A 15115-nucleotide genomic window follows, 5' to 3' on the forward strand; every position below is an offset into this window, starting at 1 on the left:
AGTTCTGCTAGCAGGAGGACTGGATTTATGAATTCAGGTTGATTCCCATGGGAAATCTCAAAGGTTTAATACTGACTGAAATCACACTGCAGTCTTACATTAACAGGGACTCTTTCCCCAATCCAGACAGAAAACATATAGGAAAGGAATAGCATTATTTCCTCAGGAAAACACATTATAAAACAAGTGATAAGGCTGGAAACTAGGAATATTATCTAAGAGGAAAATGAAAAGTAATTTATGTCTTTTAGTACAACACTCTCACTTGCAAAGGTTGAAACATTACCAGTCATGTTCTACCAGAAAGGTGTAAATTCTCATATGAAATAGTAATAGTTTTTGAAACCTGTCCTTACTGAAACAGTAGTGTGATAAACAATGGGACAATTCAGAACATTAAAAATTATAATTTTACTAAGGATTGACCTGTTGATAATGTTGTTTGTATATTAAAACTAAATAGGTCACATTTTTTGAAGCAGTATGTATATTTAAATCATGGATATTTCAACCACACTTCTACCATGTAACATGAACAGTCACTTTTTGGTTTTAAGGTGCAATGAAATATTATAGTTAATTCAGGCACGTTATACTTAAAAAATGGGTGTGATTTTAATAAAATATTTAATTTTGTATTAGTGATTTTTCAAAATGAAATCATTTCACCTTGAGACATCGCTATTTCAAAAGGCATCTTTCAAGAATTGCCCTTGCTGGGTATGAACAGATGACTGGGTAAAACAGCCAAATAAGGTAAAGAAGTTTGACAATTAATGCAATTACAGCTTCTTGTATAGTGTTTGCCGTTGTATTAATTTAAACTAATAAATATTAAGAACACATTAAGGAAGCTGTAATATTTTCATCTGCTCGACTATGTTAACTAAAACAGTAATGTGAACCACTTTAGGAAATTTCTTTAAGAATTTTCCTTAATTTTCCTTATTCATAAATGCTACCTTTCCTTCTTTCCATTTCCGCTCCCTTCTTTCCATTTCCCCTCTAGTTGATTAAAATGATGGGGTTTTAGATGCAACGGTTCCAAAAGCATGTGAAAGATGCATGACAAGGAAATAATGCAGTCAAGTGTGTTCTGAAAAGCACGCACAACAACAGTACACCTGTGTAAACTGTATATAAGTGGAGATAATCAGCTACTTCAGAGCTGTGCTGAAAGCCTCTATAAACCCACACCTTCTTGTACCATTTATGAGATTTCAGATACCAGAAAAAAATTATTTTCTTCGAGAACTTGATTTTGTACAAGCATTTGCCAGTTGTACTTATTCTTACCTGTAGCAGAGCTGCAAACAAATATACTGCTATAAAGATGGGGGTTAAGGAAGTATGTCCGCTTTTCATTAAATGGATAGTGTACAAGAAAATCAGGTGTCCAGGAATCACCAAGAGAAGCAGAACTTGGGCTGATTTGTTATTTACTCCTACAATTGAAAAAAAAAAGAAAAATCCAAAATTCAGTTAAGTTCTTCAATTATTATATTAGATTTTTACTCATTTTAATATAAAACCACCCCATTTTTGGAATTCCACAGCATTGACTACTGTGGAACAGCAGGCATTAATTTTCACTAAAAGACTCCTTGAGGAATTTCACTGCCTTCCAGAAAAGGTAAGCAGAGCCCTTCTGGAAAAGGGTGCAAACTGCCTTCATTCTGTACTCATGTAATACCATCTACATTTTTGGAGCTCCTAAAGTCTTACTAAGAAAGAGGATCTTTTGGACTCCATATTCAAGACATTCTCAAAAGTACCTTATATTTCTAAAAAGTAATCCTACATTTACCACTTTCACATCTGTTTCAATTCATTTAATAAATACGAAAGTGTTATACATGGTGGTGACACATCACATTTCACCACAGTTACTACATCATTAGGAGAGAGGGAAATACATGGGAGGAATAAGCTGTGAAGAAAAAATCTAGTAAGAAAATGGCAAATTGGAAATAGAAAGCAGGGATTTGGCTTAGTAATAATGTCTGATATAATGGTTGGCCCTAACAGGAAATTGGTTTGAAGTTCTGAAGGCAGACAAAAGTTAGGAGCTGGTAGAGAAGCTAAGGAAAGTTGAAGGCTGAAACCCTTCTGAGTGGGTATCACAGTGTCCTGCCCCACCAGCCCTTATCTTCAACCCTTGCAGGGCTACATCCTTCTCTATGCTCCTCTCTACTCACCCAGTCCTCAGGGAGATTCTTGTGATTCTCACAGGCAAAGAGCTGCAGGCAAAGGAAACTGCCAAGCCTCAGCTGCCTTTGAATAGCACACAGCAAGCTCAGTTCATTGCCATTTCTCACTGGTGGCACAGTATGGCATACAGGGGTAAAGAGATGTGAGACAGGATTTTTAACTGACTAAATACATACCTGTACCATAGTATGTTCTGCATGGGTAATAGCAACCCTTGGCTTCCTCTGGCAGCTCTCCAGGAATGCTATGTAAATGGAGGTAGGTAGAAATTCTGCTAGCTTGAATAGCTACTAGATTGCCACCAATACCTGAAATGCAAAAGGGAACCAATGAAAAGGTTTCAGCTATTTTTTTCCTCTAGTAGGTAATATTTTTGCAGATTTACCAATTTCCTCTATGTTTATCACAGTACCTTACATACAAATGTCAAAATGAAAAATATCTTTAGAATGTATATTAGTTACAGAGAGGCTACAAATCGTTAAAGTAAGTCCAAAAATGTGGGTTACAGTTTAGTGTATCACTGGGTATTTGGAGATTAGTTTTGTATCATGGTAAGTGCAAAAAAAACCTTCCAAAAGGTTCAATCTTATGCTTTCTCATAAGTGAAACTCCCTTTTATGCCTCTTCTTTGGAAACCCCTCTTGGAACAGCAGAAGTATGACATTGTTGTGCCACTGCTGGATTACCTCCCTAGGTCATTATTCCAGGCCAGCGTAAGTAACAAAAGCAGCTCACTACCACAAACATAAATGCAGATTTCACACACACAACCACAGGACCAGAAAAGGCTTCAAGAGTTAATATATTCATTCCCCTCTCACACAAAGCATAAGTAACTACAGTCTTCTGTCACTCATAATTCAGGCTGAAAGAACAAGATGAGTGTCTGAATAGCTGATTTTTAAAAGAATGGTAGTGATGGAGATTCTACTTTCTTTCTTGTAAGTGGCAGTATGCACAAGTTGTAGCAGCAGAGCTTTCATCTCAATATAAGAAAGAAATTTCTTATAGTGAGAACAATCATTCCCTGCAACAACCACCTCAGGGATGTGGTCGAGTCCACTTCACTGGAGGTTTTCAAGATGTGACTGGACCAGGTGCTAGAAAATCTCATCTAGGCTCCCTTTCTCACACAAGGTCAGACCAGATGACATTTCAAGGTTCCTTCCTCTCTGGGCTGTTTCATGTTCGATGAATTTTTACTTCAATGAACACAAAACTAAAACAACTCATTATATCTACGCTGCAGAATGCAGTGACATGAAACCCTCCTATATACTCGAGCTGTCTACTTGCATATCAGGCACATGCTTTTTCTTTCCCCCTCTTCAGATGCTCTACACAACAATGGGTTGGTCTGAGAAGAAGCAGAAGAAATGCAGATCTTGTCCCCACTTCAGGACAAAGGCCTTGTTTATTGTTATTAGTAGAATCAGTTTATCTGATGCTTAGGGCTTTGTCTGGTTGCAAAACAAGTGTTTGTGGTGACCAGGAGACACTATTTGCCAAATTCTTTTGGTGACTACGGACGGGTTAGCACAGAGATCTAATACTGACATCTGAAAGAAGATGTCCTGCCTCACCACTGCTTAAAGACAGTAAATGGCTGAACCCAACGTGGAAGTACATCTTTTAAGCAAAAACTTCAGATACAAATTAGGAAATGCATGTTCCCAGTCAGAAGTTACAGCGATAAAATATGAACTACCAAAAGGTTGAGTCAGAGTTTGCAAAGAAAATTAAAATAACAGTAGCTCTTTTTTCAGATGAACTACAGAAAAGTAGCAAAGTAAGGGATTTATCTAAACTACGAGAAGTTTAAAAAGATTAAAACCAATCTAAGTAGGACTCAAAGTCTGTGCTTCGATTGAGAACAATAAATTAGAGATTTCTGACTAAGGAGATTAAGGTACAGAAAGAGAGGCAGAAATAAAATTAAGGATCAATGCACTACATTTGGATGGGGATCAGATAATTTCTGCAACTGAATTATGGAAAAGCTGTTATGTAAAACCACTTCTTAACAGAGCTACAAAGCTGGGGATGGTGCCATAGGACTGGAAAATATGAAACAGTTTCTGCTAAAAAAGAGAACATAAAGGCAATCTGGGTAATCACCATCAGGCTAACAAATGCAATAACTGATATATTCACAACAATACTAAGAGAAAAAATTAGTAAAATATTCTGTCATTATCTGCTTCTCTGATAGCACTATAGAAAGAAATAAAGGACAGAAGGACATAGGGCTGCTTTGAGTTTTGTAGCAATGCAACTACAAACCACTTTGGCACAACTCTCTAGATTTTAAGTATTTCCTAGGATGTCTGTAATTTCGTTTTGTGACTGCTAATTATTTGCTTCAACAAATTCAGGCACTGAGAAATATGATAAATGCTCTGGACTTTTTTCCCTAGTTAATAACATGGGAAAATGAATGGGATAAAAGAATTAAGGAAAATGGAAATAAGTCCATTTGAAATGGTGATTAAAAAATCTGTCTGGACAACAGACACTGACAAGTCTGTGAAAGAAGGTGTAAGATTGGTTGTCAATCCTTTGATGGATAGCTATTAATGACAAATCTTTTCACTTTCATAACCATCACTTGGAGAAAGTATTCCCCAAGCCCTATTGCTCATGCAGATAGCAAGAAATTACTGTCAAGTATTAAAAGTGGTTCTAAAACAAACTGGCCAGCCATGGAATACTGGTAAAGGAGGTGATAGCTGCTCTGCAAAGGAAGCTGACAGCTGCTCTGCAAAGGAAGCTGACAAGCTAACCAGAACAGCCAGTATGGAGTGTGATTTCAGGAGGTGTAACTAGTTACAGCTCAGTTGAACATATACAATCTATTTTAGCTAACTGGAAATGCAGTATTTGTATGTTCAGTAAGATTATTTTAAATTTTATTTGTCTGAGCCTCAATAACCTAATATTAGTAGTGTAATTTTAACTCACAGAAGACAGCCTGGTATAGTGAAGTGTAAGTGCTTCTAGAATCCATACATCCTGCTCAGTCTCAGCCAGCCAACAATGTATGGTGGCGACAGCAGCAGTGATACTGTAATTTAGTTCTGTTCCTTCACCTACCAATTCCTTCTTCTAATTATTTTTGAACCTTTGGGCCAATTTCAACCATGCCTGACATGAGGACAGACATGTTAACTACTTCCAAGTATGGTTAAAGAATCTACCAAAAACGAAACAGTGACTAGATAAATAAAGGAAAAGATCCAAACGCATGTCCTCAGTGAGACAAAGACAGTAGTATGAGTTATATAGCTAATGGCATAAGCATAAGCAGGCCAGCTGGCCAGTCAGCACTCAGCTTGGAATAAAGCATGATGCCTCTTGCTCAGCCAACAGCTCAGTGAGACAGAAGAGGAATGACAATGAAAGCAGAGGGAAAATGGAGAGAATGTTGTGAGCAGCGGGTATAGCAGGGACACAAGGCAATAGGGAACACTGCAGGTTGGAAAGGCTGTCTAAAAACCTCAGGATACAAATGAGAACAGAATCAGGTTTCATTCTGCTGGTCACAGACTGACTCGTATAAGGCTGTTCTTGCATTGAATCACTTGGATATGTACAGAGATACTCAGTCTGTTTGGTAACAGCAGCTACTGTGCATGTGCAGTTACCATCTCAGCTATACCAGACTGATCAGACCCCTGGAAGAAACAGAAAACAGATAAAACTGCGTAGGTTGGCAAGATGTCGATACATAAAACTGATAATGTCTCAGCATCTTCTAAATGTATAAAATGGTCACATACTCAGTAGCTGCTCATATTATTAAAAGCTCTGTAGATGTATATGAGGACTGTTTCCATGAACGTTTGATTAATCCAGACATTTTTTCTCCTGGAAAACACTACTGTCGTCATCATAGCAAATACTGAATTTGTGAAGACTTACTTCTTCAGTTTCCTTTCATTTTTGCAAGAACTAGAACATAGGGGAAAACAATTGTTTCAAAAGTAAAATCCAGCAACTATTACTTCATGCCTCTCAGAACAGCAAATGTGTTTAACCTCAGTATGAGAGCGTTGCTTTGTCAATGAGCAGAAGAGATGTTGTCTGCTAAAGTGAGAAGGATGTCGCACTGACTTAAAACTTTAGAAGAAAATTAAAAACCTCATCATTTTATCAAGGCAGTTAAGGGCTAAGCAAGAACATTTCTTCTAAGAATTGTTATCACAGCTCTTTTGTCTAACAAGCACAGAATCCCATATTGTAAGTAGAGCCAAAACCATGTCGTGTATTTGCAAATAGGCCTATGGGCATGATTCATCATCTGGTAAAAAGAATTTTTTCTAATAATAGAAGTAACCATGCTATTCAGAAAACCACATTAAAGCACTTTACATCAATGAGTCTTAAAGAATACTTCAAAGGATCTTGCTGATGCAGATCAGTCTGAGATCATCCACTGCTCTGGGGTAACACATCGGACTGTATTTTTCCCCGGATCTTACATCTCACTTTTTGATAAATAGAGTAAGATTTTCCAGGGAATACTGGGAGGAGTAGTTGATAAACCAGACGGCTGTGCCGCCATTCAGAGGGAACTGGAGAGGCTGGAGAGCTGGGTCAAGAGAAATCTCCTGAAATTCAACAAAAGGAAGTGCAAAGTTCTCCATCTCAGCAGGATAACCACATGCACCATGTCATAACTAACCAGTAAAAAATCTGGTTTCAGGTACTTGTTTAGTGTGAGGGGAGAACAGTACAACAGACAACCTAAATTTTTCAGAGCAGTATTCAACTACTTTATGTATGAAGTCCCTTCCTTTCCCATAGGTCCCCATCTCATTCTTATTTTTGTGCATTTCCTTAAATACATATAACTAAAGAATTGTTCCTTTAGAAAACTGCCTCCTATGAAAGTACTGAGAGCACCAGAAAAAGTGAACATACTCAGCTTTAATGACCAGAGCCATAACTGTTCACAAAAATGTAAATATTTGCATGATGGGGCACACAAAAAATTCTGTAAGAACAGGCAAAGCAAATCATTGTGATTAAAAATTTTTAGAAAACCAGTTCTATGGAGAGAGATTAATCAGTCACAGAATACTGTGTTGTTCCCAAGTATCTATAATACAGCTTGTGCAATGGGACCAAAATCAATTAATATCTACATAAGGGGAGAATTAGGCCAACATAATTCCCAAACTGATTTTTCTTGTCTATCTATCAAGAGAAGGAAGGCAAGAAGATTCTCACTTTTGCACACTCCTGAGCACAATCCATAGCTCAAAATAGTCAGTTTTGCCAAACAGGCTTTTTTGAAGTTCAACATCTGCATCATAAAAATGAAATGAAAAGGAAGCAAAAGACTCTCAGTTACAATGGTGACCAAAAGCTCTAAATTCTGGAATAATCTTCTTATCTTTCAGAAAATGCAAGATGAATTTTTTCCCTGACATCTCTACCATTAACTTTAAAAATCCTGTTTTATGCAAGTGAAATACTTAGATTAGAAAATTAACTAGCCACCTGTTTATGTTTTTGGGGCTTTTTTTGGTCCATCTTCCATTTTACTTTGTAGCATTTCTTTTAATACTTACAAATGTTTGAGGGAAAACAGATGGAAAATATTAGCTTTCCCTAGATGGATGTTTTTTAAGAGAAGTCTTTATTATATATGCAACTATTACATTCCATGTTTGATTTCACTCATAAATAATTTCTTTCCTATGACTAATAAAAAATTGTTCCTTGACTGTCAAAAAATGAAAATGCTCTGGATATAATTGTGTTGTGAAAACTACACAATGATTACTGAAATCTCCTAAAAAATTTACAAGTAAGACTTAAAAGAAAAATCACACACTATAAAAGTATATATGCAGATTTACATGTACAGGTTAGCAACTAAAAGGTAATAAATCTATCACACAATAATGCATCAAAAGTAAGTAAAAGAAATCAAAACTCTCCTCCTTATTCATGCCAAAATAAAGACTGAATTATAAAGTTCTCATATAGTAAAGCTGCCTTCTGAGACTAACACATTCTTTCCAATTCAGGATGCAGAAAAATTAATTTGCTACACAGCCAAATTGCTCTACTACCATCTAGGTACACTAATGTTTTCCCTTGTGATTTACAGAGGCAAATTTCAGATGTTCAACTCTCTGAGACGATGGTTATATCCTAATCAGTTGTGGGAAAACTCAAAGTACAACTATGCTAGAAGAAATTAAAATATATAGCTATTAAAATATGTTGGGGTTTTTTATGGCTGTTTTTGTTGTTGGTTTGTTTTTTTTTTTTTTTTGAGGAGGAATGGTTTCTTGTTGGTTTTTCCATATTTTCCAAAACAATTTACAGTAAAAGCTCTCTGAAAAACCTGGAAGTCTGTCATTCAATTTACCTTACTAACAGATAAAAAAGGGATGGTTTGGGGAAGGTATTGCATAAACTTAATTTTCATCTCCCAGACAACTGGCATACATTAAGTTCTAAATTAAATTTTCTCATATATGTTTCTCATATTCCTTGATACCTATGTATTCCCTCCAGATAGCAAATACTTTTAAAGTATGCACAGCCAAAGAGTAAGAAATATTAGGACAGGCTTGTGTTACCTGTAAAAAGTATTGTTTCTAACCACCTGCAAAGGAAAGTTTTTTGATATAAAGTATTTCCTATTTTCAGGTGTTTTCGGAATTAATTTGCAAAACTTTCATTCTTCAAGGCGCATAAAAATGGGATAGTCTGCTGACATGTTAGTTATTACCCAGTAACTTCTGAAATGCAAATACTTAGAAGATATCTCACAATGTTTTGTATAAGCACGCAATGAAAATGGAGACGAAAGTGGCTCTATCTGGTAACTGCACCTTAGCTCATTTCTGTTGCATATTCCGAAGCATAAAATTGTTTAAGATATTATCTCTTTTTCTGCACAAAAGGAACTCGGTTACTCGCAAATTGCAAATCCTGAGCCAAATTCAACATGCTGTGATGCTGTAAGAGGATTTGCAAATTTTAACCATCCCATTCATGAGAAAACACAACAATCAACTTGAGTATCCAGACTGAAGCACGGGCACACTTGGGCTTAGTTATTTTATTCAGAACTTTGGTACATCAAAGAGACATCTAAATCTCAAGTAGTCTGCACGTTGCCTGAAACAACAAAATGATTTATTTATTTTCAAAAAGCAGAGATGCAATTTAACCCAGCCAACCATAGAATTAAAAATAATTATTCATCTCAAGGAATGTATTTTAATGTGTTTAAAATGGAAAAAACAGTTGTGAAATATGTATGGCCACCAGCTGTAAAGTAGACTATAAATGCCTTTCTGCTTAAAAACTATTTTAATATTTTGAACAAATATTTGTAGTTATTGTTAATAGGGGTGGGAATCTTTGAGGTTGCTCAAATTCCAGACCAGTATTTCTTAAACTAAAGTATTTATGGCTCCACAGTGTAAGACATGATTAAAGTCATTTGTCTCATCTAAGAATAAGCAAACTATCTAGACAGGACTTAGATGAAATGTACTTAATGGTGCACAGGAAGCCTTAGATCTGACCATTTTGCAGTGAATACTGTTCAGGTGTTCAAGATACGGCAAGTGGCTCTGAAAAAACAGTGACAGCGTGAAATTCTGGACAAATTTAGAAACTGTCCTCAAATTTTGGCTGGACACATTCCCAGTGGAAAAGAATATTTCTTTCAGGTTTTCCTGTTGTTGTTTTCTCCCAGGATTTCTGTGTCATAGGAGCAACAAACTTCAAGGTAAAAGAAAATGAAATGGGAAAACCCTCAGTTTCTTTCGCTACTTAGGCTTACAATGAGAATTCCAAGGCCAAGAAAGCATTGGTAGAGAAAACTTTCTGCAACAGTAATATTTAAAACCACCTGTTAAGTGCCTTAACACACCTTTCATGTCAGTAAATGAGTGTCAACAGATGTGCTTTTTTAATTGCAGGACTTCCTAGCCCCAGTTTACTACACTGTACTGACCAGCAATATCAAAAGGTGTCAGTAGAATTATGAATAACCCAGGAGAGGCTAATCTAACAGCAACTCAAAAATTACCAACCTACAGTTTCCTTTTCCAGGAGGTGTACCATAAAACTCTGCATCCTCTACACAGAACATATTTTCTCTATATTATCCAATAGAAATGCATCTATCCTTAGAATTCTGAGTCAAGCTTGCCTCTCACTATCCCAGCCTCCTTGAAAGACTCTTTCCTTCCCTGCCTGCTCCAGCAGCCTCAGCTTTCCCTCTCTTACACCTGCCTAACTCTTCAAAGACCTTTTGACCTGTCAGCTAAACCTCCAGGGCTATATAGCTTTTGGCTAGCTCTTTTCCCATAAAGACAGTTCAAAAGAATGCATGGGCATTGCCTTAATCGGTTTGGGTACACCTGCTTAAGAAGAAAAAAAACCAATCCTCTTCTCTTAGGAAGCCAATCCAGGAGGTTACCAGAAAAGGACTACTATAAGAAAAGTTACAGGTGTAAAGCAGAAAAAAGCTGAAGATCAACATGTCTGCCTTGCCTTTTAGGTATCTGGAAATCAAAATGGAAACACACAAAAGTTAGGTGGAAGTACTTGCAATTTTGAGCTAATACAAAGGCAAGGAACAGGCAGGGAAATGTAATGGTTGAAGTGTAAAAATTAATTTGCAGTTAGCAAGGAACACAAGTGGTAACATAGAAATGTTTCATGTTAAAAGCAAGAAGAAAGGATATAGTGGGCCTTAATGAGAAAGTAGAGCAAGCAACATGCTCCACTGAAGATTGAAATACTCAGTTCCTTTTGCCTACTGCCTTCATAAAAATGGTGATACCTGATCACAAGTAGGTATGTACTAGGGCCTGGGGGTTAAGTTAAATTTACTGCCTCTAGAGAGCTAAATGAACAATCCATGAAGTATTAGTGATCATTTTTGCTAACTGATTATTTTGGAGGTTAGAGAATATCTGAGGGATGTAATAGAGAAAACAGAAAATATATCTTTAAAGCGGTCAAAAAGGATGATACAGAGAATCTGTATATCAGTGAAATTTATATTCCTACATAAGAATTAGAACAAATTATTAAAAAGACCATTTATAAGCATCCAGAAGACATGAAAGCTGTAAAACAAGGGCTAACATGAATTTGCCAAGAACATGCTTCTGTCAAAGCCTCCAACTGAACAGCTTGTGTAATGTTTGCAGCAATAGATCTACTAACTCTCAACCACAGGAAAGCTTATCAAAATGTTTGGTGCTATCCACTGTACCCAGTGTTACATTTCCATTAACAATGTCTGGAAAATTAATTATATCAGAGTAATGTGGTTCAAAACTAAAACCCCATGACCATACTAACATCTTATTATCAAGGTGGAAAAGAAGTGGCCATAATTCATTTAATCTATAGCTTAGAAAACGGAATAGAACACGCTCGTGGAATTTGCAAGGGCCAACTTAAGTCAAAACAGAATCCTCTTGTTAATTGGAGAAATGGTTTTAATAACAATACATGAAAGTGCAAATTAATGTAAGAAATCAAATGGAAAAATACGAAAAGAGGAAAGAACAGCTAGACAGCAATATTGTGGGGACAGATCTGGTGATTATAGTTATTGCAAGCTAAACAGGCATCAACCCTGGGGTACTGTACTAGGAAAGAAAAGCATTTTCAAACTGCACCAGTCTAATCAGTTACTAACTGTTCTTCTAAAATTTGCCTTGTTCTTATCATTAGAAGATAGAACCCTAAACTTAAGGACCAAATTTTCAAAAATTCATTCCTACACATCTGAAAGGTGCATACCAATCATCAGAAACAACACACATTTTTCTTGAGAAATTTATTTACTTGCTTGTAGCATGCTTCTTAGTGTTTATATCTATCTACATTACATGTCAATAGTAAATTATTGTTTGAAAATTTGTCCTTGGAATTCAGAAAAAAATCCTTTGAGATAAAACTTCAACTACATTTTTCCCAGCCATAACTGCTTCAATATAATACTTGATAATTTAATATTTGAATATACTCCTTCAATATTCATACTTTCAGTTTCTTAAATCATACTTGAGGTTTCTACTTCTCACATTCTCTATCATGTTTTAATGGTTGTTGTAAAAACAGAAAGCACTTCTTAGGTGTTCAAATAAACAGCTGTTGACATCAAAATCAAAACTTGAAATTAATGTACCAGATACTAATTAGCACAAGAGAAATTTACCGTAATAGACAATTCTCAAAACAAGGTATATCAATTGATACAGAGTAGCAATTAATCCTGTCAGAGTCTTACCATTAATTACGGGGGTATAAACAACAATTCCAACCAAATTAGGATCAGATACAGTTGTGTCCAGAATAAGGCCACCAATACTGAAAAAAAAAAGTACAATATTTGGAATAAGGCAAGCAGGACCATTAAACAGCATTTAAAAATTTTTATAGCAATGTGACTTAGATCATCTTCAAGCCACAATTTTAATCTCATCTTTCCCCTGAGCCATTACCTCATTCTGAGCTACAGACTAACATCCCTATAGCTATTCATTTATTAAAATTGGCTTCTTGTATAACAAAGACCACAGAGTATTAGCCAATTCCTCTACTTTTAAGATTCATAACTTTCATTGGATTAAATAATCTCTTAGACCAGTGCTAAAATTCTAAAGCCTAAATTCTAGAGTCTCCTAATTATCCCTCTTAAGTACAATCAAGTAAGAAATACAGAGATATGGGATGACTATCAAGATGCTTCCATGCAGCAAGACAAAGAGACCTACCTGCTTATAATCATGGCAGTTATAACAGGCTCCCATCCTGAATGGAGGACAGTTCTGGTAGCTGGGTGTTTGGCAGCTATGACAATCCCCATCGGAGTCAGAGCCAAAAAAAAGGCACCAACCAAAGGAGATACATAGTAATATGTCTCTAAAACAATAATAAAGAAAAAGAAAACAAGCTCCTTTTACTTTCCAAATATTCCTGTATGTTTCTCCTAACTTAGAATTGTAAAATAAATTATGAACTATGCCATACAAGTGAGGAACTTAATAGTCTTCATTACTATTACACCTGAAATTTCAACCACTGCATGAAACAACATGGTTTATATCTGCCATCTGGATCATTGTCTCTCATCTTCTCAAGGACATCTGTACAAAGAAGAAATTCTGAAGATGATTTTTGTAAAATGCTTTATGATAAAAATACAGTAAGAATGTAGAATATAAAACATTATTTTGCAACTGAAGAATAATTTTTAAAAAAAACTGAATATAATGAAAATGCATTTTGTTTATACCCAGATTCTTAGCATATGTACATTCCCTTCTTCCCAAAGCAGGTAATGTGGTAATCTTTCCAGAAATAGCATATCTAAAATTATGCAAGCACAATGTGCAACACTGAGACATTTATATCAGTAGCTCAGTTGTTTCATAGCCAGTCTGAGTCTGAAAATTAACAGGCAATTCTGCTGCTTGCACCTATCCATGAGAATTTCATCCTATTTCATAGGAATACAACTGCAAACACTGGTGAGTACCATCATAAAGCTGAGACTGTAAAGCAAACTGTAAAGCTGCTTCCACAGAAAGAACACTATTTTTTTCTGATTACTTGGTTTTATAATCCCATCCTCAAAGAAGCTACTACAGTGATCCAAGACTTCCTAATTCAACAGTGAGGTGAATAATAGAAAATTTATCCTAATAGCAAATATATATGTGTAAACTGTGCAAATATTCCACTTCTAAATATTTGTTTTATGAGAAGTGTGCTCATGTATCTTATGTTAAAATACATTTTGTTGAAAACTTCAAAATTTAGACAATTCTTACAGCAAAATATATTTTAAATTAACAGGCTGAAATAATTCATATAGATCACACAAATGCTTTACCAAAGAGTAGTAGTTGGTATATAAAAAGTATTGTCACCTATGCATTATGGCTTATTACAATGGCTGCAAATCCAAGCAATTACTACTTCAAGGTTACCTTAGCGGATCTCCTGAAAGAATTGATGTCGAATTTTTAGAAGTTACTACCCTTCTGCATTGAGTAACAACCTCTACAGCAGAGCCAGCAGAAAATGAAGTTATGTTTTCCTGGGCAAACTGAAATTAGAAAGCTATTAAAATGAGAACAAGACAAAGCCCAAAAGAGAAGTAATTTTTTCCTTTCCTTATCTAATTATTCTACAGTGTATTATTTCCCTCTTCCTTTGTGGGGCCTTTTTTACCTCCTTTCACTTCATTCTGCAACCTAAGAGCTGGACCAGAGAGAATACTCAGCTTCAGTCTAACTCTTTGGAACAGTGAGGGACTTTTTTTTTTTTTTTTTTTAATCTATGGGAGACTCTTCTTGTAGAACATCTTACTATAGCAACCTAAAAAGATTAACCCTGAGATGCATCTGTAAAGGAAGGGTAGGTATCTTCCTCTTCATATTTAATTCACAGAAGAAGCAAATGCATGCTACAATAGCTGGAAATGGGAAGAGAAAATAAATGGCTTCTCTTTTAGGGCTTACTTCACTCCATTTTTGATAGATTTATAGCAGGTAGCTTACATGGGAAAAGGAATCTTGCTCAAATAATGCAGCCTCTAGTAGAAATTAGAGGTAAACTGGAAATATACTACTTCAAAACAACTGGTAGGAACCTGAAAACAATAATGTGAATCACACAGCTTGCCTTCTCAACCCAGATTCAACATATCCGGGAGCTAAATACACATTCTGTGAGAAAAATGGAAAGCTTTAAAGAAATTTTCAGATCATTACTGACAAATGACAGGCATCACGGACCTCCACATTTACTGGGTATTCCTTAATTTACTGGGTGTTCCTATTCCAGAGTACTTCTCGTGTTCTGTTGGAGGAAAGGTGCCAGGTCCCAGCGACGG

At 35.9% G+C, this 15115-nt stretch overlaps 1 protein-coding gene across 5 annotated transcripts in view; it reads right to left on the bottom strand.

Annotated features, from left to right (window-relative positions):
• Positions 1-15115, bottom strand: part of SLC41A2 (solute carrier family 41 member 2) — a 65041-nt gene that overhangs the window by 30588 nt on the left and 19338 nt on the right. For 4 of the 5 annotated variants that reach the window (XR_004239617.1, XR_004239616.1, XR_004239618.1 and 1 more), the window contains 4 exons: positions 12990-13137; positions 12503-12582; positions 2388-2519; positions 1297-1445 (listed from right to left, as the gene is read on the bottom strand). Coding sequence is in view for 2 of the 5 variants with exons in the window: in XM_032105906.1 (XP_031961797.1) it covers positions 1297-1445; positions 2388-2519; positions 12503-12582; positions 12990-13137 (509 nt within the window). In the remaining 3 variants the exon portion in view is untranslated. Of the gene's footprint in view, positions 1-515; positions 520-1296; positions 1446-2387; positions 2520-12502; positions 12583-12989; positions 13138-15115 lie in introns of all 5 variants that reach the window. The other variant, XM_032105907.1, reaches the window with a different exon arrangement.

The sequence above is a fragment of the Corvus moneduloides genome, chromosome 4 (genome assembly GCF_009650955.1).
Source record: "Corvus moneduloides isolate bCorMon1 chromosome 4, bCorMon1.pri, whole genome shotgun sequence".
Classification (NCBI taxonomy): Eukaryota; Metazoa; Chordata; class Aves; order Passeriformes; family Corvidae; genus Corvus; species Corvus moneduloides.